The sequence below is a fragment of the Saccostrea cucullata genome, unplaced genomic scaffold (assembly GCF_032062105.1).
Source record: "Saccostrea cucullata isolate Sc308-1 unplaced genomic scaffold, CSIRO_AGI_Scuc_v1 ctg1037, whole genome shotgun sequence".
Taxonomy (NCBI): Eukaryota; Metazoa; Mollusca; class Bivalvia; order Ostreida; family Ostreidae; genus Saccostrea; species Saccostrea cuccullata.
In genome coordinates, this window is record NW_026934157.1 from 37,617 (window position 1) to 65,539 (window position 27,923).

Below are 27,923 nucleotides of genomic sequence, written 5' to 3' on the forward strand. Positions count from 1 at the left end.
ACTGTGTCAAAATGAACTGTGAGTATAGGGTTTCTTTTTCGCCAACGGATATCATTTAATATAGTTAGTTGGTCAACATACATCAATAAGCGTGATGATTTAAACTTTCTAATCGTCGACCACCCTTTCTTATGCAGCAGTATACCTTCATCATCTGCAAACGGGGTTTATATCTCAGTAGATTCTATACACTAGAACATGCCCTAAGTATGAACAATTTCTAAAAAGAGGTAAATCATTGGCAAATTTTGGGGGAAAAAATACCCAGAATATCAGCAGTCTCGTTTAAAGTCATCATTTCCTAAGTTCATTGGTCGATACAGTGACCTTGATATCAAATACAATTCATCATTAAGTGAAATGCTGATTGACGTTTTTCATATTAATTATGAAGTCATTATATACACACACGGATTTATCCGTTGTTTCCCGATCATGAGAAGGAACACACGGGTGTGACCGGTCAGCATGGGATGCTGACTCCTCCATGGCACCCAATCCCTCCTCTGATGTTTTGGAAGTCCGTATTTGCTCGGTCCAATTTTGTATTGTTTAATGGATTTATAATTAGACCGAATACTGATTGTTTTCTCCATAAATTTCACTGTAAAAGGAGGATTTTTTCCTCTGTTACTAGATCCAGATTTTTCAAGAAAGCAGACATTAGATACGTACATGTATGTGGTGCTTATGTCTGCTACCCAAACATTCTTCACGTATAAACTTTTGTCTTTAATGCTAAGTCGAATGCTGACTGACGTTTTTCATGCAGACTGTAAGGCTATTATTTATACACTGAATTTTCTGTTTGCAAGATCATGACAAGGAGCACCCAGTGAGTGTGACAGGTCGACAGGGGATTCTTTCTCCTCCATGGCACCTGGTCTCAACTCTGACGTTTGCTCTTCCGTATTTTTTGTATTTTTTTAGGCTGATTACTGCTCATTTTTTTCAAATTCTATTTTTTTTTAAAAAATATAAGAATATAACAAAGATGATCGATTGAAAAATCTCTCTAAAAACAATTGATTAACATCTTTGAGACTTTGTCGAAAGAGAAATAAATGAACTTATTGTGTGTGTATTTTATAAATTAAAACTTATCTGCATATTGTGAGATTTTAAATATGAATGTTATATTTTTTTGTCCTTCCTCAAAAGTCAAACATCAACGAAAATAATTTTGAAATAGCGCATAATCCGACTTTAATGATGTGTGGCAACGCACTTTGAAAAAAAAATTCAAAGTGCGTTAAATTTGGGACACACTCAACGCACTTTGAAAATGCGTTATGAGTGTACATCAACATTTTTTACCATGTGGACATTTAACGCACTTTGAAAAAATATGCATAAAACAAAAATTCTAGACTTAGTTAATCAATTTGTAATAATTATATCTTTCGAAAAACAATTTAATTTACATGTTTTAGTTTACCCTTATTGAGAAGAAGGAGAAGAGTACATAGAAGGTTTCTCAGCCCAACTCTTTTTTTCTTATACAAAGCCGTCGGTACCAAATTGAAAGTGGACACCCCCGGGTAAGTACCGATTTTTAATGCCTATATTATATATATCTTTGCAAAACATTTGTGTGACTAGCACTCCTCCTTCCCCTGGTACCGATGCCTATGCAACACCGAAATTTATATATATTTGCATAACTGGTGTGACGTTGAAAGCTTAGCTTTCAATAAATTTTAATTTACATTAAATGCATGCAAACTAGAGAAAAATAAGTACAGTAAAACATTTAAGAGAGGAAGAATTTTTAATGTATGGAAAAATCAAAATCGCTCACTTTCACATCCTGAAGTGACCTTATCACCTAAAAGTTATCCAAGAGGTTCAATTATTTATCATACCTAAGATCTTCAAGAATATTGGCCAGGCCATACAGTTTTTTTTTTCAAAGCGTTAATATGGTCGATATTAACGCACTTTGAAAAGACATTTTATTTTTTCAAAGTGCGTAATTTTTCAAAGTGTGTTGTAACAATGGTGTCTACTGTAATTAATATCAGTTGAATGTCGTACAACGGGCTAAATTTATTAGTTAGGTTATTTCTTTCCAGTGAAGAGATTTGTTCGAGTTTCAATTTGCAAGACCTTTGACAGGCACAAACTGATCTACATCCATGTAGAACGAAATTGTTACATAGAATTTGAAAGGACGTACATGTAAGGTATTAAATAGAAGTCAACAGAAGTCGTGAATCGCATAGGAAGCCCTCAAAGGTAGCAGAGTAAAGGACAAAAGACCCTTGTACCTCAATGATGTCACGTGAATAAATAAAACAATTCCCTTACAATTAGAATCATTTATGGCACGTTAAGGGGGAAATGATGAACTATAGGCTGTGATTGATGGCATTGCTTATATTTAGCCAGAAGCCTGTATAATAGAGACAGTGGTTAATTTTCATATCAAATATGCTGCTTTTGAGTGGAGAAAGACATTTAATCGATGTCCATTCAAACTTTGAACAATTTTCTGAAGACATGTTGCATTTCAAAGAAGAGTAACATGGGGACGTGAATTCGAAGGATAATGACTTTCTATCGTTATACTCATAGAAGGATATCGTACGCTTCTTATAGAAAATACTATTTATCTATTTTGAAGTGCCACGTTCATTACTTTTTCTTCGAGAAATAACTTTCATTTATCAATGTAAGAGCAAATACCGACGATTGATATATCGATGTAATTCTTTTGTAACTATACTCATACACTGTTGGTGGTGTCATATCAGTGTTCAATGGCTTTTGCAGTGACCATTTAAAAAGTACAATTTTTTTGGCATACGTGCGTTTCCTACAACATTTACAATTAATGTAAGGAAGACCCGCAAAACATTTGATGCTAAAAGTACACATGTTTTAAACACAAAATTTAAATTCATTATTCATTTGATGATTTGCACATATAAACTGTTCCACCGTCCTTAAAGTATATAATGAGTATGAGGTTATCTGTTTCTAAGAGAAGTGACAGAGAAATTTATACGAATAGGAGTCCTCTGAAATACAGACAAAGAAATCAATAAAAATCTCGTGACGAAAGTGATTTTTATGACTTCCATTTTGTGACTTTTTTCATTGAAAACCACGGGAAGGGGTGAGTTACTTCTGATCTTCATTCGATGTAAAGATCAAATATTAATTAAATGTAAAAGTTGAAATTCAAGAGATTTTAAGTTCAATTTTTGTATCACTGTGTATTTATTCATTTGATCTATTGTATTATTCATCTGTTATTTCATTTTCTAAGTTTAACATATAAACTCACCATAAGTATAATGCTCTAAAAATGTCTTCCCGCAAAAAAGTTTTTAGTAATCTTACTTGCAAGTTTTCAAGATATTTTTTAGTGTATTTCATTTCATGTTCATTATTTGCTGTACACAGGTACATGATAAAAAATAACTTTAGAAGAAATTTATTATCTTATGAAAAAATTATGAAAATTGTTGATCTCTGGAAGTATAAGAAATCTTTCAAATGTAATTATTTCTGACCTATTTATATAGGTTTTTTCTGTTAATACACACTGTGACGTTTTTCAAAGATTTTCAACCTCCTAAATTAAATCATTTATAGAGGTAGAAACACTTTGGAAATCTTGTTTAACTAATCCTGATCGCTAGCCTTACGTAATTTGTTCAAACAATATAAACACATTAATGCCTTTTCACAAATTGCATGATAAACTTGGTAAATATTGAACAGATGGGTGCCCCACGCTGCAGGGAGTCACCTCTTTGTTTCTACAAACGTTTTAACGAATGCTATTATTGTCCATCTTGATCAATAACACAGTTGAAATTACAAGACACCTTTATATTTGGTAGAGGAGATGGTTTTCTGGCTGTGTAATGAGAACAGATGAATTCCACTACATCCGATCTAAATGAGGATTTTTTGCCTGAATCCACAACGCCATATTTGTTTTACAAGTCATTCTCCTCCATACCAAAGAAAAAGTAAGTAGGAATTTTGAATTGTTAGCTGTAATTCCTCCTTAACATTAACAGGGCCTTTGGGGTATACTTTCGTAGGGGGTAATGTGGACTCTTGTGTGTTGGTGTCCCCCTACGATTATTTCTTATGAAATTGAATCTGTTTTTTTTCTTAATGCTATATGTACATGAAAATATTATATAATGTACGAATATTATATTATCTATCTATACATATAACTGTATTTTTCCAATGGTTCTATGGTCCAATGGTTCTATTTTATTGAAGTGTGGACATCTAAGTATATGTACATGTATATCAAATATTAAATTATAGCTGATTCTTTCTATCTGATCCAGGGAGCTCCTGGCACCCCAGGTGATGATATATTTAGGAGGGCCTCCGAGGAGGTATTACCTCCACTTTTTTGTTAATATATTATTGAAATAAAATTGAAAAATAAAAAAAAACATTAAAAGACTAGAGATTACAACAAAAAGAGAGAGTATGGTTTTTTGTTGGTTTGTTGTTTAACGTCCCTCTTGAGAATTATATACTGATATGGACACGATGGAAACACGAACGCTTGCCGGTGGTGGGCTGCAGCTTATACCTATACTCGACAAACGGGGCCATTCAGCGGTGAAGGATCTTTTTCGTGCTAACACCTACTATAGTACTGCGACACGGAATCTCGGTTTAATATTACGGTCACATTAGAGGGACCGTTCTTCCGCGTCCCACAGTGGATTCGCACCCATGAGGTAATGATCAGCTGTTTAATCCGCTGCGCCATAAGGGCAAGGAGAGAGAGAGAGAGAGCAGAGGTTTTGGTAAAAATATATATATATATATATATATATATATATATATATATATATATATATATATATATATATATATATATATATATATATATATATATACAAGTCCATCGCAATAGCGGTAATCATATTTTGTGCTACTTTTTTCTCCACGAATTCATGTACTCGGACCGAATGCATGATTTGTTATGTACAGCCAATACGTTCATAAAACTCAAGTGCCCTAATTTTCATGATGATGAGGAATATTGCTCTCATGCAGTTTTGAGCAATCTAATTTTAATTAGATTGAATTTTGAGAGTGCTAGATTATGTTAACTTTGTTAACAGTATGATCTTATTCATTACTTTTGTACATATAACTTGGCGCAATTGATTGAGCATTGCATGAACAAGAAGGCATTGTGTTGATACACATGTAACGTAGGCAACTGCATGTTCGATTCTCAGCTCTTGGCGGCAAGCTCGATCGAAAACATGTATACATCAAATCATGCAAATTATCCGTCCAAATAATAAAACACCTCTCCTAAAATATGTACTTTAAAAGCTGCTTGGTCTGAATCCCATAGATCATTCTTAATGGACAGCCTGTAATGGAGGAACTTTCGGTGTTAATGAAATACCTCTATGTGTGACGACAGTCTATAAAACTCCAGAAGTTTATTTCCCCTGATCTTTATCGGTCCTGACAATCAGTCTTATATTTGTGGACATCCTATCTTTTCTGTCAAGTAATGCGAAATAGTCAACCTTCACCAATAAAAAGACTTCATATACCGAGAGTGCATTTGCTTGTAGGAAATTATATCTCTTTTCTCTCTGTTTTGTTCTATTAAGATTTAATATACGTAAAACAGCGATATAAATGATTGATTTGAAGTGATGAAATGACTTTAGACACAGCTTTCAAATGAAAATAATAAGTTTTTATGGAAGGCTCAGGTGCTTTTGAAGGGAAAGATATGATTATGATGCTGAAATATCGAAAAAAAATTTAATGGTACAAATGTCTTTGTCTCGTTGTTTCCTGCATATCCTACTTTCGATTTCTTTTTCACATGAGCAAGAAGATTGGCTTTGCATGGGTGGAGCCATCTTTGAATTGATAAAACATTAAGAGCATGTAAAAAGGATTTATAACACTACAAAATGAACATGCAGTAGTTGGGTATGAAATTCTCATATTTTAATTGCAAAAAAAGTTTGTTTGTTTGCACCTACTGCGATATGGGACCTCGGGTTAACAGTCTCATCCGAGGGAGCGTTTTCTATGTCCCACAGCGGGATTCGAACCCGGCGGCGTAAGGATCAAGCGCTTTACTCTGCAACTCTAAATCAAACGCTCTAACCTGTGCTACCGTTATAGGTAGAGCGCTCGCTCCGTGATTGCGAGGTCGCGATTTCGAATCTCGGCTGCGACTAAGTCGATAAAATATGTGCAGCAACTGTTCCTGCGCTATGCCCTCGGCACTTTGCAGTAAAAATTGCGGATCCTTCTGATGAGACCTTAAAATCCACAGCAAAATGGCCCTGAGTGCCAAGTAAAGATAAAAATATGAAGCCCTTTACCGGTATATGGTGACGTCTCTAGATGAGAGAAAAATTCTCGAATGGGACATAAAACAACATACAATCTATCTAACAATAGGCGATTTGCAAAGAAAACAAGACGTGTTTGCGAATCGCTGATGCCTCCATATGGCAGCTCAAGACCAAGGATGAAGTTTCAAATGAGTGTCAAACACCAAAATCAAGGTCAAGAGTTTAAAAACATCCAGGTACATAAACATGGACCTTATCACAAGGAATGCACAACTGAAATATACTTAGCAGTCAGAAAAATAAGATCGAGCTGAAGATTTTCAAAAATATGTAATTCTCAAACGTGAAGAATGTAAATAAATATTAAAATAGTCTAACCAAAAGAGAGACCTTGTCTTAAGAAATACACGACTTAAAGAAGGTAATTAAGTCTTATCAAAAATCATAATCGAATTTTTTTTTTTGAAACTTTTATTTGAAATGCATGACAAACTCAAACAACAAGGTCAGAGAGTCAAAAAGATTGAAAACCAAAAGAAAGATAAGATATAGGTGCGATATACAAAAGCCCTAAAATCATCCTTTCAAAAATTTTCGCAAAGATAAAGTTAGTCAAACTCAAAGAACAAGGAAAACTTCTATTTTATAGATCTTTAAAACATCCCAATTACACCGAAAGGAAAAAGAAACGCAGGGTAGCATAATATTCGAAAAAAAATTTGACCGCATGACCGAAAATTACGAAAATTGGTCAGATGAGAAATTTAGTTACATTGCACCAAAATCAGTGTTCAGAATTACTCAACCATAAAATGTATGACGTCACGTAGGGAAAACGTTAAAAAGCCCAAAAACACGTGCAATTTGATTACGACGAGTTTGTCAACAAATCTTTCTGCACCATTTGATGCACCTGAGGTATTCACATTGTTTCACAACATTTACGGACGAAATGAATTTCTTGCATTCTTGATAGTTTGCGGAAGTTCCATGGGGTCTTGTTTTCGAATTGCCTAATTAATAGAAAAATGCAACAACGGTTAACTAAGCAGTTTCTTGTAAATTTCCCCCCATAAAACTTGTTATCCGTTGTCAGAGAGGGCCTGGAATGGTTTTCAATCAACCGTGACGATGACGTTAACGCGAAACAAAGTCATGTTACGAGCGGGTTATTCGTCCTGCCATCTCTTAAATCGCCACCTTACTACCACAAAAACCATCATTTATACATTAGACTTTTATAATCATAACATTCACACGAAAAATGAAAGAAAACAATTCCGCAATTTGGTTTTTTGAGCCGGTCAACTTACTGATGTGTTCCTCTCACTGGCGCATGCGCATATGACTAATATTTTGGCATGGTTACCCATGCCCAATATAGCCAGGGTTTAAAAGATAAACACTCAGATGAATCCTATGCAAATGAGAGATAAGACTCTGACAGTTGCACGGGAAAGACATTGAAGATAATGAGAATTTTCGATTTTCACTTTTGGGGTGTATCGAGCTTTTCTGATCAAAATGTGTCCGTTGTCTGTCGTCGTTGTTGTCGTCGTCGTTGTTGTCGTCGTAAACTTTTCACATTTTCATCTTCTTCTCAAGAACCACTGGGCCAATTTCAGCCAAACTTGGCACAAAGTATCCTTGGGTGAAGGGGATCCAAGTTTGTTCAAATGAAGGGCCACGCCCTCATTCAAGGGGAGATAATTGGGAATAAATGAAAATTTGGTGGCATATTTTGAAAGTCTTCTTGTCAAGAACCACTGTGCCAGGAAAGACGAAACTTATGAAGAAACATCCTCAGGTTGTGTAGATTCAATTTTGTTCAAAGTTTAAAATAGGGCGGGGCCAAAATCACCAAAGTTTTACATAGAAATATATAGGAAAATTCTTTAAAAATCTTCTTCTTAAGAATGACAAAGCCACAATTCATCATATTTATCTGGAAGCATGCTCAGGTAGTGTAGATTCAAGTTTGTTCAAATCATGACCCCCGGGGGTAGGGCGGGGCCAAAATGGCCGACAAAAGTTTTACATAGAAATATATAGGAAAATTCTTTAAAAATCTTCTTCCCAAGAATGACATAGCCATAATTCATCATATTTATATGGAAGCATGCTCTAGTAGTGTAGATTCAAATTTGTTCAAATCATGACCCCCAGGGGTAGAAAGGGGCCAAAATGGCCGACCAAAGTTTTTAAAGATATATATAGGAAAATTCTTTAAAAATCATTTTCTAAAAAATAGCAAATCCATGACTGGTCATATATTTTGAATTTAAACTTTACAATAAAAAGCCATTTTCTACTTTTTCCTACCCTTAGTGCTCAGGTGAGCGATGTGGCCCATGGGCCTCTTGTTAGTATATGTTATGGTTTCAGCATTGAAAGGCCCATAAGATCTAGAGCTTTTAATTATTTAATATAAATTTTTTAAGACAAAAAAAAATGTTTTATTTGCAAATAAGACATTGTAATTTTTTAGAATAAAAATTATTCATGAATTTCAAAATAAAACATATTATTTGTGAATATTTTACAAACCTGTGGTTAAAATTTTCATATTAATATTTTAGAAGAAAACCGAATTTTAAAGCTGAAGTTCCAAGATTAATATTTAAAATGTCAACTTTGAAATTGATTTTACAAAGTTTTTAAAATTGGAATCACCCGACATAAGGTTGAGATTAGTAATTTCTAAAAAGGATATTACATAGCACTTGCGTAAGAAAGACATAAATGTGCAACGGATTTCAATAGTATATTTTTATAAAATATATTATACTGAACAAAATGTATTTTTGTATGGATTAAAGCAAGACATCATTTGATTCTACATATAAATCTAAAATGTCTTTATGTAGCAATTCTTACCAACTGATTTCTTTAAAAGTTATTCACTGATAATGTAATATATTGGTAGGATCAGCTCTGAAGAGGATTTCTTGTTCTTATAAAATTTATTAAAATAAATTATTCCTTGAATTACATTAAACTAGTATATGGATATAACGAACATTATTTAAGCTCAAAAGTCCATGAAAGAAAACAATATTGCTCCAAAACATCATATTTAGGATCAGGTGCCATAGAGGAGTGAGCATCCCATGTCGACCAGTCAGACCCGCAGTGTGCTCCTTGTCATGATCAGGAAATAACGGAAAAATCCGTCGTCAATTCAGTGTATAAATAATGGACTAACAATTTGTATGAAAAACGTCAGTCAGCATTGGACTCATGGATAAATTGTATTTGCTGACAAGGTCATTGTATCGACCTTAGAACTTACGAAATGATGACTTTGATATTCTTGTTTCAGCAAACTGTTTGTCAGTAATTTACCTCGTTTTAAAAATTGTTCATATCTAGAGAATGCTCTTGCGTATCAAATCAACTAAAAGATATAAACACCGTATGCTGGTGATGAAATATATTGCTGCATAAGTAAGGGAAGTTGACGATTGAACAGTTAAAATCATAAAGTTTTTCTTAAACCTTGGTTGGTAAATTGCCATTAACGTCTTTTTCAAGTAAATGTATAAATATGAAGCAGATTTATGTATTATTGACTCTATTTCTGTAATCAGAATATAAGTGAGTTGGGAATTATTTCTGCAGAACTTTGAACGGTAACGTAAAATTTTAAAAAAAATTAAAAACGTGACGACAAAATTTTCATGTAGCAATGCAATAATATCACCTGTTTATATATTCTATATCCTAAGTTGATTCGATAAACATTGACATGTCAAACATTAAGAAACGAGACAAGCATTGACAAACAAATTAGTGAAAATGGACTTTGAATTAAAGTCAACATGTCGTAAATTCTGTGTTTGATACAATGGCAGGAAATACAATCTATTGTTAAGTCGAATGAACAAGACGATTTCATACATATTGTTAAGTCATTATTTGCACACTGAACTGTCAATGGAATTTATTTCTTTGTCCGATCATGACAAGGAGCACAGATATTGCCTGTGAAATAGAGATGCATTTTCCCCACAACACATAGCTGATCCAATCTCTAATGTTCTTAAATCTCTGTATTTGCTTTGCTACCAACCTGTATCTTTTCAATGGACTTTTAAGCTTGATACTGGGCGTTATCTTCATATTGCATCTTACACTATATTTATTCTTTTCTTTGTTACGAAATCGAGATTTTAGAAAAAAGAAATTAACTATTATTTAAATAGTTGCCAGTGAAAACATTTACTATAGTCTAAAAACGAATAGGTTTAGATGTCTTGGTGAAGAATATGGTAGGTACCAGGGAAAAAAGGAGTATGTAAATTGAACGTAAAAATGATTTTTACACGGGTTAACTATCATTCATTATCATTGACAAAGGGAAATAATGCGTTTATGTTAAAAATTGTTCAGTAAAATATTCTAAAAAGTGAGGAAAATGAGTAAGGAAAGAAGAATTATATTTGTTTCTTTTCCAGTGAGGTCGACGTTGTGGGATTAGCAGTCGGTGTATTTTTCTGCGTCATGGGTGTGACGTTAGTTATTTATTGCATCACAAGGGCGTCTGGATGTTACAATACTAGAAGACAACCAAGGACGGAGATAAAAATAACCTACTTTGACGATGGTGAGTCAAGATCAGCAGAATGAAATTAAATGTTTTTTTTTTTATTTTGAAGTACATGTAAATGACAATAAATATCTGTTTAATACAAGGCGCTAGTTAAAGAAAATAATTATAGTTCCTTGAAAATCTTACTAAATCCTATTAACACTTTATTAAATGCTACATGTATACTTATATTAATTAGACATAACATGTATTACTATAATATTACTACTCATGCCATACATATAAAAAGCATTTACTTCCGCTGCAAAATATCTGCACACACTCAGGTGGACACGCATCTTTTTCAGTATTTCTACAACTGACGCTTAATTTCAAATAAAGCTAATAATTATCTGAATTTTATGAAATCAAACATCAAACAGATAATACCGATCATAAGTCAACCCCCAATTCAGCAGAATTTCAAGCAACTTTCTTCATTTAAAAAAATCTACGGAAAAATCGGTTCTTTGTGTCTGTTTTCCTTGAATGTTCCCTTAAATAATTCAACCAAATTGGAAAACTTTCAATACCACTGCCGATGAGGGGATTCTCGCGAGAATCTTCAGAAGTCCTGAACAATATCCTCAATTATATGTCCTACACGCTTGTGTCAGTAACAGTTGAAATTGTGCCATTTATCTCTAATTTGGTATCTGACAAAATGGAAAAGAGACAACATCCATCATCAGAAGAAGAAATAAACTCAGGTCGCTGCTGAGGATTCCTGTTAAATAAGGAGCTAATGGGGGCTATTGAAAACTATTACAGGCGTCTCTCCCTGAGAATAATATCAAAATAAGAATCAATCTTGGAGAAAGCTTCCAATAGAGGGAATGTGGTTTGCAATTTGAATTAGATGATCAAGGAATATCGAGATAATAAAGGCGTGTAATTTACAGATTTTCATTTTTATTCTTTTTTAATCTTGGCGGAAAATTTAGTCATGTTTCATTGATAACGTTTTTAACCGAGAACAGAGCACATATAAAGAAAGGTTTTCATTCAGCACGTATTTTCCCCCTATTTTGTTTGTCAAGTATTTAAAAATAATGTAATTTTGCATTTAAAAGTCCATCAATTAATTCTGAGATAAATTCATTGTATATTTTATTGCAGTATATCATTCTTACATCAGGGTTTTAGAAATAAGAATCTAATAAGTATATACTTATTACGTTATCACGTTTTGACTCCGTCAACATGCATATATTGCACTCAGCATTAACATATATAAAATGTTTCGTTATTTAAAAATAATAACAAAGAGAGTGTTCTTAACTAGTCACTGTCCTGCAGTACATGTCATTCTATAATGCTCATCACTTAAAATTTAAAAATTCAGATTTGAATCAGATATACACAGGATCTGCAGTACAGTGGAGAATTATGTGTTAAGAATTTCAACACGTAGAACAAAAGCAAGATTCAAATGAAATTTTGCTACAATATTAGAGATAAAAAATTCAGTAGACTTGCATACTTAAACGATCGAAGCAAAAGTTCACTTTAATTTCATAAAATGTTTTGGTCTTGGTAGCATTTCAATAGTTATATGGTCATTATGATGGATTTGTTAGCAAATATAATCTTTGATTTTATATTGAATTCAGCTAAATTGAATATTCTTCCCACGTGATCAATACATGGGGTCTTGCCCCTCCAAGGCACCTGAATGATCATCATACCTCTGTAATTGCCAAAAATTGAACTTGTTTATTGATTTGAAATGTTATTGAGTTTTAAAAAGATTGATCACAGTTGGATATCTTCACCTTTTTCACATTACCAACTCGGTAAAGTTAAAGTTATAGCAGAAAATGTTATTTGATGGTGTATTTTGCAGACTAATATGACCGCTATCTAACAAAAAATGTCAAAGAATTCTTAAACGTTTGTTATTTTGTTCCTTATGTACGTGGTAGGTACCAGTACATGCAATATGGACATAACAAGCTGTATTGAAGCTCTACAGTGAAGTGCATTCAAAATCCTTGCAAGAGGACTCCTTGTCCTGATCGGAAAAACTGAAAAATTAGAAAACTCAAGTGTACAAAAAAATTACCAAACAATAAGAATGAATGGCGTTAATCAACACACGTCTACTGATAGATTGTACTTGCTGACAAGGTCATTGTATTAGACATATTATTTGGGAGATTATGAATTTTAAGGACATAAGCAAGGTACCTTACCTACTGATAATTTTTGAAGATATTCTAAATTGAAACTTATAATACCATTACAAGTTCTTAGACAAAAAATCAGCATGCGTTACCAGGGGTTTTAAAAAGTTATCAAATTATGAAAATTTTTGCCTTATTCAATGAAAAATGTACAAAAATTACGAAACATAAATTCAAGACATTTTTCAATCAAAATTTGTTTTAGAAGAGGGGTAGAAATCCATGTATAGACATTAAAAGTATTGCACACAGGTCCTTCATTTAGTGGAACTCTTCAACTCCAGGGAAGAACCCAGTAAAGTTAAACATACGTTGCGTATGACCTTAACGAGACTACTCATATTCTTGTTTCATCCACTTGTTTGTGAATAGATACTGATCGTACGGAGAACATTTTTTTTAATGCGAAACAACAATGAGATATAAACCTCATGTGCAGGTGATAAGGGTATTTTGCTGTATAATTAAGGGTACTTGTCGATCGAAAAACCTAAAATCATCACGTTTGTAAAAAAGTTTTGCAGTTATGTTAACATTAACGTCTTTTTCTGGTAAAATATCCTAACATGAAAATGATGTACCAGACTCTGCAATATTTTTTATTTCATGTTCAATTACATAAATCATATGCGTCAGTCAAGAATCCTTTTGATAAATTTTCTTGTATGCCTTTTATGTATTTCAAAAATTTAATATATTTAATTGATTTTTTTTTTCATTTTTACATGATTTTTGAATAAATATCTTCACCCGTAATTTTTTTTATCTGGAAAGTACGGATATGCTTAAATACAGGAATACCATTTTACAGGCAACATGTATACGTTTGAAACATTTTGTCATTTACAAATTGATATTTCTATATTCAATTTCCATCCTTATTAAGTAGAAATGGTAATTTCATTAGATTGTACTTAAGACTGATTTATTTTTATTTTAGAGATAATGTAGCTAAAATGCATACATCTACTATTCCATGCTACTTTCAGATGCTGTCACCGCTTTAAGTTTACCCACAACTCATGCAGACGACGAGACGACATCAGCAGACGATGACAAGCCTACATTAGACACACTAAAAATACCTTGTGAGCAATTAAACTCTTTTCCGTCTCAGGGATGCCCAGAGACCAAATTGTTCGTAGACGATGATTGCTTTATATCTCACGGGAAAGTGTTGAAAAGTGATACGATACTTGGATTGAAGAAAATGGGGATACTGTAGCGTTATAAATTTCTTATTAATTAATTCAATGTAAAGTGTTCATTAATATTTTGAATCAAACACATAGGTTTGTTGTAAAATAATTCATATATTGATAAATCTGAAATGTTTTTGTCAATAAATCATAAACAATTTTGTTGATTACTCTCGTTAGAAGAAAAAGAAAAGCGCATAATATTTTGTTTTATTTAATTACAGCATAAAGTCTCTCGAGATACTGTAGTTCATTAAGACGAAGAAAAGTGCATTCTTGATATGTAAGCACAAATCCTGAATCCCAAGGTGTCTTCCTTACTGTAAATGGTAACACTTGTTCATCTTGCTCACAAAATTCCCACACCTTTTGTAGAATGTCTTTAAAGGTCAAAACCTCTTTCTCTAGACTTTGTCCTTCTGCTTTTATTTTATCTTTCAGTTTTTCCAGAAAGAAGGAATATAACATTAAATCTCCCCTATTCCACTGGTACACCTTTTGTTTTTCTTCTTCTGTGATATTTGTAGCTAACATTCCACGTCCTTTATTCTGTCTCATGTATAAGATGTCTTTAAAAGTCCATCTTAATATTCTCTTTATTAAAATCAATGATTGGTCGAAATATTCCATGATCATCACAAAGTGAAAATCATTATTTATAGCTTTGATAAATGTTTTGATGGAAATGAGATCTCGTGGGTTTTCCCTTGGAGAAAATCCCAAGTCTAATAGCTGGCGATTGTTAGTGAATGAATGGTACAAATTATATGGCTCATAACGACGAGGATTTTTGAAAAAGTTTGTTATAGGTCTAGAAATGTTTTCATTCAACATTTTTCTTATATATCCGTCCGTTAAACCATAATAATTTATAGCTGACAAAAAATTTGACAGTGGTTCACGGAGAATTGTAAAATAAAATGTTTTTCGTTTGAAAATTTTCCTAAAGGCAGTTCTGTTGTAGATAACATGATTGCAAAGAATATTAAAAGAAGTGTTTCCATGCGGATCAAAGATGTGATCACGTGTCAATGTTTCACCGACATCACCAAAATAATTGTATCGAAGTTCGCCATAGGTTTTCTTTGGCAAAGCAATGCTCAAGTTGTGGCGTTCTCCAAAACGCTGAAGAATATTTACGATTGTGGATCCCCCTGTCTTATGAGTTTTCAAAAATACTATTGCTTCAAATTCTCCTCTTCTATCAAAGGAACTGATTATAAAGTTACTATTTAACCGCTGGTATGATGCGAAAATTAGTATTAAAACTAAAGCAATCACAAATCGCCTGCAAGAAAAAAAAAACATCAAGGAAAAGGACTTTGGAAGTGCAAAATACAAGCTTAAGTCTTTCAAAACTTCGTTAAATTATTTGATACATTGTACAGCATCAAAACAAAATTTTATTATTTATGAATGAAACTATTTAAAAAATACATTACGGAGAAAAGACCTTTGACATGTAAAAATACATTTTTTTTTCTTCAAATATTTGCTAATTGATAGTGTAACATTGTAAATCATTAAAAGCAAGCTATAATCATTTTTTAAATGCAAAATTCAAAGAACTATATGGCTTTGTATAATCCTTGCAAAATTTGATAATATTGTATATATGCAAGTCAGAGTAAAGAAATAATCATCATATTCTGTTGGAATTAAAATTTATACATCTTATTTGAGATTATTACGATATTAGTATGCATATGTTGTCTTACCTGATTCGAATTTTACCTTGCATATTTCGTTTGTTTCAACGCACGTTTGTCCTGACAGGTGTTAAAGGGGTATACAGGTGAAAATAGTTTACGAAGTTATTAATATCAAATTTTTATCTTGTCTATGAAAAGGTTATCAATTTTGAATGTTTATACGACCAGTAATGTCGTACAACCACTCAAGAAGAAAAGAGGTGGTAAAGAATAACAAACAATCGATCACTTCTTAAGGAACATAGATTGTTCCTGTATACAGGGAAATTTCGCCCTCTCCTTGATTGGGCGAATTGAAAACGGGGCGAATTCAAATTACACTGCATAATTTCTTAAACAGAACTATGACAGGGCGAATTTAAAGCGGGGCAAAATTGTTCACAAGTTCAAAAGGGCGAAAATAACCTAGTATACAGTATGTATTATTAAAATAGCTGGAATTTTCTTTGTCAGTAAACTTAGCAGGTTTGAATACTTATTCCCCCCTTACTTTTTGGGGAAACTCACAGAATAAGAAGTTAACAACACAGTAAGTAGAACCGTTACAGATTATGTCAATAATGTCAATAACATTAAATCTATGACATTAAAGTTTTCTATATGTACATTTAGATAGAGATACCCCTAATGTATTGTTCACTGTTTGAAGACCAAAGTGTGGAAGCAGATTTTCAAATCAAAAACATGCTTTTATTACTCATACCTCTTTAGAGAAGTTAACTTAATTCCAAAACTGACATAGAGACTAAATGTTATGGATATATATAATTAAACTTAAACATACTTTGTTTTGTAGGGACTTGGCAAAGTCAAAAGATCCCTTACTGCTCAATGGCCTTGAGTGCCATTATATAGATAAAATATACAGGTAAATTTACCCAAGGTTAGTACTAGTCTAACTAGATGAACTTTCGAAAGTATATAAAACTAATGTAATTGTATAAACAGTTCAAATCTTAAATATTGCTCTTTACGTTGCGGGATGGAATCCCACTGTGGTACGTGGAGACCGGTCCTTCGGATGAGACCGTATTATACCACTGAGTGAAATTAAATGAAACCTTCAAAGAATCTTTATTACATATTGCCATTGTGCACCTCCAATTTACTTTTTGATCCGACACATATTTTGGGTTTCCCGGCCACAGCAAAACATGGATTTTGTCATCAGTTATAACCATATGCGAGGCGGGGGAGGTATCATTTAGTGAGCTCATTGCTCACAATACCTCTAGTTTTAGATTTATAGTTTTTGTATATTATATCTGTTAAGAATAGATTAATATAAAATATTGCTATAATTTCAATTATAAAACTAAAAACCTAACCTTAAACTAGATTAAATTTCTTTTATTCCCAGACGTAATCCCTATATACATGTACTGTTTTATTTAAGGTCAATCACATGTTTGGAGTGCAGAAAGGTAACAAATGAGAACATCCTAAAAGACTTCGCCCATATCATACATCTTATTTATGAAATTAATATCTTTATAGTGTCATTATATACGCAATCTGAGTCATATTTAAAAGATAATTTATATTAAAAAAAAATTATCTGAACGTTACGTCCTGCAAACTTTAATGGTATTTTTTAAGCCGGATTCTTTGTCTAGAATATCTTTCTACATGTAATAATGCCATCTATTTCCAAATGTTCAGTAAGAAAATGGAAAACATGAACTATTTTATAAAAGGCTTTTTAAAACTTATATTCTTGGTGTACAGAGCTTCTATAACAACACTTGTGAAAATCTAAACTGCAAAACTTGTCTGCAGAATATAGAGTGTATCTTTTGTGGGTCGGTAAAACCGTTGGTTCATTTAATAGATAAATCTCGGGACAAACATTTCAAATTATCAATTGGTACCTGCAGTTTCTCTACAAACACTTTCATTTATCTGCCTTGAAAGGTTTCATTCTAGAAAGAAATTACCATAATACTTATAGTCAATTAATGAGCACACCTTTCCGCAGACAATGAGCGGAACTCTGGATAATGACACTAGATATGTCCTTTCCATATGGATGCAGTGGTTTAGTCAGTAATGTTGGGAGTCCTTCAAGTATCAAATGGGAATTAGTCTCGTTCAACCAGACGCTCAGCTGTCTCTGTAAACTGCGACCATTTACCAGACCCTCTGGCTGGTCGGAGATGTTTTATACAATGTTTCTTGGTTGATTCAGACTACAATGGGAATGTGATGAGGTTTTCAAACAATTCACAAAAACGTAAGCGAAGTCATGGACATCGGTCTTACAAGAAATGTTTTATACAATTTTTTTTTGGTTCACTTCTACCTTATGTAGGTAAAATGTTAGGTCTTTATCAACTTAATCTTTGCACCTTTAATCCGTCTCTTTGAAAGATCTAAGTCATCTATTTGAGCAAAAAATCAAGTATAACCCATATCTGGATTGGTTGATCCTGGAATATGGACTCAGATATGTGATTATAGACAATGCAACTCAAAGTTTATTAACGTTTTCCGGAAACTTCAGTTTGCCTACCAAGGAATTGACACTTAAAATAAGTTAAAATTCTATCAAAGGGTTTCGTTTTGTATTCAACCATATTTCAAATTAAAATCAAAACCCTGTTATTCTTTCAAATATACACAAAATCCGCAATTATTAATTAGAGAAGAACCCTTCAGTGCTTATACAATAACACCTAAAAGAAAATTCTCTTGTGCGTCTATGTCTTCCTTCGCTCTACAAATATAGCCTTGCTGGACACATCATCACAACTTTTTATATTGAATAGTTACAAATGAGGACTTCAAAATAATTTATTGTAAAAGGGATATTAAGTCGATCAGATATTAATTATTTGAAACGTAATATTTATATGGAATGGATTTTTATTTTACATTATATAATTACTATGCCATTTTAAGAAATACATGCAGGATTGATATATAAACAATTTTTTATTTGTTGCATTTCATGTTTTTGTTCACTATTTTTACATGCTTTATTGTGTTACAAAGTATTATGACATCAAAATTATGACATCAAAAAAAAAAAAAAAAAAAAAAAAAATATATATATATATATATATATATATATATATATATATATATATATATATATATATATTAGAGAAAATGAAACTGTTATTGCTTTAAATGCCCTTTATACATTTATTCACTCATTGATAAGTGTTTTAATTTTTTTTTTACTTTGTAAAATTGTTTTCACTGTCGGACGGTTTAAGAAAAGAATTCAATCTACTCACAGTTCCCATTTGTCTTTCTTTGCTTGTAATTACAGGAATTAACGTAGCAGCTATAATTGCAGAAAAAAATTATATTATACTCTTTTTTTTTTTTTTTTTTTCTAAACAGCTGCGACATTAATTTCCGTAATAGGGATCAAAGTATTTTTATTGTTTCAATTACTTATTTTAAAATATTGCCAAAATTATTTGGATATAAATGCTTTTCTACGTAATAGCATTACTCATCCTGTATACTGCTTTTGCATAAATTAAAGATAAGAGTTGTGTTTCTTTCACTTCATCTCATGAAGTGCATGCATTTAACAAAAATCATTCGTTTAGCACTGTAAAACGTTGCTTTTTAAATTAAAACTTGGAAAGATGTTGTTTTTCTTCTGAACAGATGATTAAGTTTTGGACGTTTAGAGTTTTTTTGACAATCAATGTTATTCTGATGTTGCTTCACCTACTCATTTTTTTTTCAGATAAAAAAAGACATTTGATAATTTTTTTTGGCACTTTCTGAGCATTCGTTTGCGTTGCGCTGTTTTCAAATTTAAAAATTGTATCTAAAAATATTATGAAAATTAATTAGTTACCTGTTATATGTTTTCTTCAGAAAGATAAAAGAAAGATCACTTGCTTTCATTAAGTTGAACACATTATCAAAATGTATATGAAATAACGGCGTTATCCGGTAAAATCGTGGACAAACCGTTTATCTCGAAAAACAATGGGCACACTTAGCTCAAAATTTCAAATAAAAAAGTTTTTATTTGTCATACTTAAGTTCATCTCAATTTTTTGAAAAAAAAAAAAATAAAAAAAAAATAAAGATGTTAATATGTTTGAATGTGCACAGGGCACTGTGCTGGGTCTCGAATAAAAAAAATTACATAGTAGCTATACGTTGTCTTTGAAGAATACAAACGTATGGCACGCCAAATTAACAAAGATGAGATAATCATAGTTTCATAAACGATAAACTAGGTTTATCGGTTGTAAACTATAGTTTACAAACCGTAAACTATAGTTAATAACGCTAATCTATATTTCACATCTGTAAACCATAGTTAACGCGATAATCTATGTTTCACAACAGTAAACTATACTTAACACTGAAAACAATCATTTGCGATTGCAAAACATAGATTATCTGATAAATACAGTTTCACGATTTGTAAACTATATTTTACAAACCGTTAACTATAGTAAACGATCTGATAAATATAGTTTCACAATTTGTGAAACTATGATTAACAACTCTTAACTATAGTTTACGATTGTAAACTATAGTTTACCAACGTGAATCAATGTTTATCAACAAAATCTATTGTTAACGCTTTATTACAGACAGATAAACTTAAATTAACATTCGTAAACTATAGTTAACAACCGTTAAATATAGTTTTACAGATGAAAACTATACTTAACGAATCGTTAACTATAGTTTACGGTTTGTAAACTATAGTTTACAGTCGATAAACCTAGTTAATCAATTGTTAAACTATGATTATCTCATTTTTGTGAATTTGGCGTGCCATACAAACGAGTATATTATTTCGATATAAAAAGTATAAAAGAAATAATATTTGGATAAAAATTGTCCTTTTTTATCCACTAACTATTTTGTCGTCCTTTGGCAGTTTCCTTCGAAACGGGAAAATAGTAATTCGTAAACAAGACCTTTACGATGCACTGGAGAGTAGTTCAGTTTCATTTTTTGCAGATAAGTTGCTGCTAAAGGGATTTCATAATTCTGTTTAAGATCCAATTTTTCTTTATTGTCGTTATAATGAATTGTTAGCAAATACATTTGAGTTTTTTAGTTGGAATAATCATTATAAATCATGAGGAAATGTAAATAACTACATAAAAAGGAGTCATTGAACTTATATTGGTGAATATTGGCACTCATTTGCTGTACAAATGCACTCACAGGTTTGTGTATTTGTACGACCAACTTGTGCCAATATGAACCAATATAATATCAAGAACCCTATTTTATGATAGTACGTCTATCCTAGGTAAATTAAGTTTTTAAAAATATATTTCAGATTATATACTGTAGTCTTTGAAGAAATGATATTAAAGGAAAATACACATGTATATATATTAAAGGAATCACTGTATAGTTTTTCAGACATTAACGACAGATGAAAACGTCTAATGCAAATGCAGCCTAGGCTTACAGTGTATCTATATTTCCATGTTCCAACTGTCTAGGTCCTAGCTTATTAAACAAACTAGAAGGTTGTGTTTTATATTTACGATTAGATGCAAAATAAAAACTCCAAATGAAACAAATGGAGATAACAAACAATATTCAAGATCAAAAGTCCATAAAACAATACAAATGAAGAGCAGAGCAAACACGGACCTCCAAAACATCAAAGGTGGGATCAGGTGCCATGGTGCAATGAGCATCCCCTGCCGACTGGTTATACCCGTAGTGTGCTCCTTGTCATGACTGGGAAATAACGGAAAAATCCGTTGTCAATTTACTGGACAAAATAATGGACTAACAATTAGTATGAAAAACGTCAGTCAGCATTTGACTCAATGATAAATTGTATTTGCTGACAATTAAAGTCATTGTTTAGACCATAGAACTTACAAATGATGACTTTAAACGAGACTGCTTAAATTCATGTTTCATCAACTTGTTTGTCAATAATTTACCCCGTTTTAGAAATTGTTCATAAGTAGAGCATGTTCTTGTGTATCGAATCAACTGAGATATATAACTCAGTATGCAGGTGATGAAGGTATATTGCTGCATAAGTAAGGGAAGTTGACAATTGTAAAGTTACGAAGGATGCTCAATAAATAATGTCCTCAGTGCTCGGAAAGAAGCAAAAGACACGTTTCAATGATTTAGTCTGAATAAATTAACTTACAATTTCTCTTTGAACTAAAACACATGTCCGTAACATTTTTATCAAATTTCGAATTGTTTTTTTTAATGCTCATCTTTGAGTACGGCCCTTCGCATACTGGATTATGGCAGACCCTATGATTTCCTGGACTTGCTTCTTCTTTCTGAAAGGTGTTTTTTTTTCAAGCGTGGAAAATGAATCAAGTCAAAGGGAAACAGATCTGGCGAATATTATTGTGTGACAAAATATTACTTTTCTGTTATCCCCAAAACTCCTTTACTCTTCATGGCGTGTTGGTTTGGACGCTGTCGTGAAGAAATTTAATGTAGTGGATTCCTGATTATAGTTCCTTAAGCTCAAAAACCTTTCGATTTTTTTTTGCAAAAAAATTGCTTTCTAGACACCTAAAGAAATTGAGTTGCCTTTCCGAATAAAAATTTGAACAACAAGACATGCCATATAAAACTGTCTTTGTCCTCTTGCAATTCTTTCTCTTTTCAGACCTTTGCTGTTTTTGTCAAGTGCATCATATTGTAAAAATGTTTTGAGAGTAATAAAGCAATGGGTTTATGTTTCATTGTCTATTTGAATTTCAGACAATCGTGAATAACTACAATTTCTGATTTTTTAAAGTAATTACCGGTATTTAGATACTCTTACACGATTTTGTTTTCACTCATTTTTCAAAAGATAGGTTAACCATTGATTTCTTAGCTTTTTAAACTGTCAAATGCTTCTTCAAAATAGTGTGAACTATCCTCAAATTGATGCCTATTGAATTTTTCTGTGTTTTTTAGTCAGTCAACAATTATAAATGATAATTTATTGAATTTTGGCAAGCAGAGCATTGGTTCTTTTAAGTCCCTGTCGCCATAGACGGTACCTATTTTTGATGCCAATTATATCTTTATTATTCATTGAAATCCACCTGCTCATGTTTCTATAAAACAGGCATTGGTTGCTGTAAATTTCACAAATTCTTATGTTTCTTATCAAGTTTTACAGCAGCTTAAATGAAGCGTTTATTTCCGCTCTAGTGTACTGATTGTTTACTATTCATTCTTAATGCAGTGTCATGAAAAGCCATTGTTTTCCAGCTTCTCACAATGAAAAAATAAGATGAAAAGTGGTCACATTAACCGATATAAATTCAAGATTTAGTCATGAGAGAGTCAAACTTAATGTCATATGATATCTATGTTGTATGCCATAGAGTTCAGGACATTATTGAACAGCCCTCGTAAAGTTATCACCTTTATCATGGAGCTTGGTTTTTAGATTACCATTAACGCCTTTTTCAAATAAAATATCCAATTATGAAACAGATGTGTTAGACTTTGTGGTATATTTTATCCCAAGCTCACTAGGATATATCGTATCGACATAAGAATGGAAATTACCATTGTTAATTGACAATACGTCGTCGATATATCTAAATGTCGAGTTGAAGGCCACAGCAAGTATTTTCTTCGTTTTGTGAACAAGATTTTGGAAAAAATTCTGCTTCATATGGATACAAAAATAGTGAGGAGTAAAGAAAGAGACTTAGTTGAGCATTTACTGGAACCCGCTATGTATCTTTGTTTGTAAGTAGTCTTATAAAGTTTCGGAATCCAATATAGATATTGTAGTTCAAATTTATTTTTGGTTCTTTGGGATCTTAAAAATATTCAGAACTGACATATGATTTTGAAGAATTTCTTCTTTAGAAAGGGAACTATGAGTATAAGTTGGATTACCACATGCAGAATAAAATCCTATGTCTTCTAAAATACAATTTATATAATGAGCGTTTCAAATGAAGATAATGTTGTTACCTGCTTTGTCAGCAGGGACCAGTACATTCTGATCATGTGATTTTTCACTTCTGGATTGTTGAATACAGAAGGATAGATGGTTTTCATAAATCAAAATTCTACTCAATCCTTTAATACGCGATCGTAACATAAATGCGATACATTTAATCCGTTCTGAAAGAGCTACTTCTTTTTTTATATCTGGCACATCGCCTAGCGTACTCATCTATAGAATCCATAATACCGTATTTATGAAATTACGACGCCCGTTGAAGTATGGGGGTTCCTTGAATTTAGGACCTTTAATAAGAATTGAAATGTTGTCTTCATTAAAAATTCAATTAAAATAATGGACTTTTCGAAAAAAAAAAAAAGAAAATAAAATTGTTATTGACTGGAACCAGAACCCATTGTTCTTTTTCATATCTAAATCACTGGAGACTAAAGGATAGATGAATTTTATACTGCCCCTCAAATGCTTTATGGAAGACTGCGTGAATTTGTATTATTAATCCATTCTGACAAAGTATCAGTGTCCACTTTTTTTATGTTTTGCTCATTATTGGCTGATATAATCTTCAACAGATTTCATAATATTTGTGAAATTATGACCCGTTGAAATATTGTGTTTCTCTTAATTTTGACCCTTTTAGAATAATTGCTATAAAGTCTTCATAATAAACTGTAATTTAAGACACAGGTAATGAAGTGTCTAGCAAAACTTTAGTTGTAGTGTGAAGAAAATCATAAATGCATTGGAGGATTATATATATATTCCATCAAAGTTGAATGTTGACTGATGTTTTCATATAAATTCATTGTCTGTTATTATTTTTATTCTGAATTGTCTCCGGATTATTAAGAAATAATAATCAGATCCTTGTGAAAACTAAGAGCTTTGTAATTAACCAAATAAAATTTATATGTTTAATAATAAATTATTATTTATGCTGCTTAAAAAATTGTTCAAGAATACCGCTCTGTCATGGAACAATACAAGAAGAAATAGACAGCAACGCAACCAATACTCTTGTTGTAGTGTCTTGAAAAGTACTTGAAATCAAATGTGGGTCTCAATTCTCTTTCCTTTTGATTTATTAGAAGCAGTTTCAAGGAATTGTGGTCCCCCGCTTTCGGTGTCTTTGTGGGTGAGATGTCATTTTTTATGACATATTGTGTGTAATATGAACACCCTATCATAATTCATTATACCCCCCGCTTGAAAAGTGGGAGGGTTTATAGTAATCGGTATGTCCGCCCGTCCGTCTGTCTGTCTGTACGTCCATCCGTCCGTCCGTCCGTCCGTCCGTCTGTTACGCTTTTGGGTACCCATCTCTTATCCGCAACTCCTCTCATACCACTCAATGAAATTTGGTGAAACTTTCACAGAATCTTTATTACATATTGCCATTATGCACCTCCTATTTTACTTTTTGATCCGACACACATTTTGGGTTTCCCATAGTGAAACATGGACACTGCCATTTATACACATATGAGCGGTATCATTAAGTGAGCTCATTGCTCACAGTGCCTTTAGTTTATTTAGAAATCATCACTGAACTCCAAGGTCAAGGTCAAAGGGTAAAGGTTCTTGGTATCCAATGAAAAGTCTTCTAACTATGATTACATATGTGAAGTATGAGAGCCCTACCATTCAAAAGTTATGGTCAAGGTTAAAGTTTTTTTATAAGTACGAAAAATCTCCAAGGTCAAGGTCCAAAGGTCAAGGTTTTTGACATCAAATGAAAGGTCTTGCCACAAAGAATATATATGTGAAACATAAAAGTTCTAGTCTCTCCTGCTCAAAAGTCGTGGCCAAGGTAAAAGTTTTTGAAGAAGTAGGTCAAACTCCAATTTCAAGGTCAAAGGGTCAAAGTTCTTGAAATCCAATGAAAGGTCTTCTCACAAGAATTATATATTTGAAGTATGAAAGCCCTATAGCTCTTACCGTTCAAAAGTTATAGTCAAGGTTAGAGTTTTTTCATAAGTACAGAAATCTCCAAGGTCAAGGTCAAAAGGTCAAAGTTGTTGGTATCCAGTGAAAGGACTTGTCACAAAGAATAGATATGTGAAATATGAAAGTCCTAGTATTGACCATTTAAAAGTAATTGCCAAAGTAAAAGTTTGGAATTTTTGTGTAAAAGTGTGTCAAACTCCAAGGTCAAGGTCAAAAGGTCAAATTTGGTGGTACCCAAAGAAAGGTCTTATCACAAGGAATACACATATGAAATATTAAAGTCATAGTTCCACTAAATCAAAAGTTATGGCAATGTTAAAGTTTTTGTGACGGACAGACTGGCAGACGGACAGACGGACAGACGAATGAGATTTAACGTCCGCTCGCTTTCGCGAAAGCGGGGGGCAATTAATAGATCATAATAGATTCATAATATTCACTCCATCATTATGTGGTATGCTGCGCTTACGAGTAGTCTCCCATTCGATGGCTGACAAGGACTTTAGGACATTTAAGCAGAAAATAAAATGAAAAGTTAATTACTTAATGTTAGTTGGTTTTTTTATCATAAGGTTTTCTAAGAAAGAAAGAATATAAAAGGTTCATTACAGTCTGTCCACGGTAATGTTGTGTCTTGTTAAGGTACACGAATGAGGATTTTTATTATTATTAAGGTCTTCTGTTTCCAACGGAAGACCTTCTACTGATTCTGTTGTTTCTTTTCCACTATTATTATAATTTTTATACCCCCCGCTTGAAAAGTGGGGGTATATTTTTTTTCTTCCGTCCGTCCGTCTGTACGTCCGTCCGTCCGTCTGTTACGCTTTGGGGTACCCATCTCTTATCCGCAACTCCTCTCATACCACTGAATAAAATTTGATGAAACTTTCACAGAATCTTTATTACATGTTGCCATTGTGCACCTCCTATTTTACTTTTTGATCCGACACATATTTTGGGTTTCCCGGCCACAGGAAAACATGGACTTTTTCACCAGTTATAACCATATGGGAGGCGGGGGGTATCATTTAGTGAGCTCATCGCTCACAGTACCTCTAGTTTTTTCTTACCGATTTTGTGCAGACGATTTCTCGAGAACGCCTCAACAGTTTTTCATGAAACTTTCAGCAATGATAAGAAACTATTTGAACTTCATGCGTTTTTTTTTTATTTTGCCATCGTCACTTCCGGTCGCGAGATATAGCCATTTTTCTGTTTTTAAAGTGTCATTTTGTCCGAGAGTGTTCTCGAAAACGGTTGGAGATTGAGTCCTGAAACTTTCAGGGATGATAGATTATGACTCCTAGATTTGAGAAGGATATAAAGTTTTTGTTGCCGTCGCGTCCGTCGTTCACCGGAAGTAATTTAAAAATAGGCAAAATTTTATTTTTTTCTTTTTTAAATGTTTCTTATGGAGGCAAATAAAATGTCTCGAGTAATATTATGTCCACCGGAAGTTTTTTTTTCCAAACCGATAGTAGTCCAAAAAAAGAGCAATTTTCCTCGAAATTATCAGGGATGGTTCCTTCACACTCAGAGAGGAGTTAAAGGTCATTTTAAGTACTTCCGGTCACACCGGAAGTGAATTATAAAGACCGGAAGTTGTTTGAAATTGATAGATTTCACTCTTAAATGTGTTCTCACGTATTTTGAATAATTGATCTGAACACTTTTTTTCATTTAAAGTTGTTTTATAACCTTATCAAAAATCGAACGGAAGACCTACTCGTTGCTCGCAACGAGATCTCATCTAGTTATTATTATTGGATTTAATCTTATATCTGTAAATGGATACGAACCTATGCAGGAATTTTTTATGGGGCATCTTTGGTATGTTCTCTAGGCATTTGTATTCTTTGCTTCTTTTTCCTTCTATCTCTTAATATCCCTGACATTTGCTTATTATTGTTATCATTATTAGCATGTTTTTTAAAGATTTTTATTCATTAAAAAATGTTTTTAAACTTTTATTTCTCAACGCCTTTTGTGAAAGTAATATTATGAGGTTAATTCTTTTATATTGAAAAAAAAAATAACAGAAATA

General features: G+C 32.5%; 2 protein-coding genes across 2 annotated transcripts; one reads left to right on the top strand and one right to left on the bottom strand.

Annotated features, from left to right (window-relative positions):
* Positions 1-3,084: 3,084 nt before the first annotated feature.
* LOC134240056 (uncharacterized) lies at positions 3,085-14,389 on the top strand. The gene is made up of 4 exons (XM_062722167.1): positions 3,085-3,121; positions 3,855-3,986; positions 10,790-10,938; positions 14,099-14,389. Exons 2-4 carry the CDS (start codon positions 3,889-3,891, stop codon positions 14,332-14,334), a joined length of 483 nt encoding a protein of 160 aa, XP_062578151.1. The 5' UTR covers positions 3,085-3,121; positions 3,855-3,888; the 3' UTR covers positions 14,335-14,389.
* Positions 14,390-14,518: 129 nt separating this feature from the next.
* LOC134240059 (galactose-3-O-sulfotransferase 2-like) lies at positions 14,519-16,093 on the bottom strand. Its single transcript, XM_062722172.1, has 2 exons — positions 16,027-16,093; positions 14,519-15,596 (listed from the first exon to the last, which is right to left on the bottom strand). The coding sequence occupies exons 1-2, from the start codon at positions 16,047-16,049 to the stop codon at positions 14,519-14,521; spliced, it is 1,101 nt and encodes a 366-aa protein (XP_062578156.1). The 5' UTR covers positions 16,050-16,093.
* Positions 16,094-27,923: the final 11,830 nt, after the last annotated feature.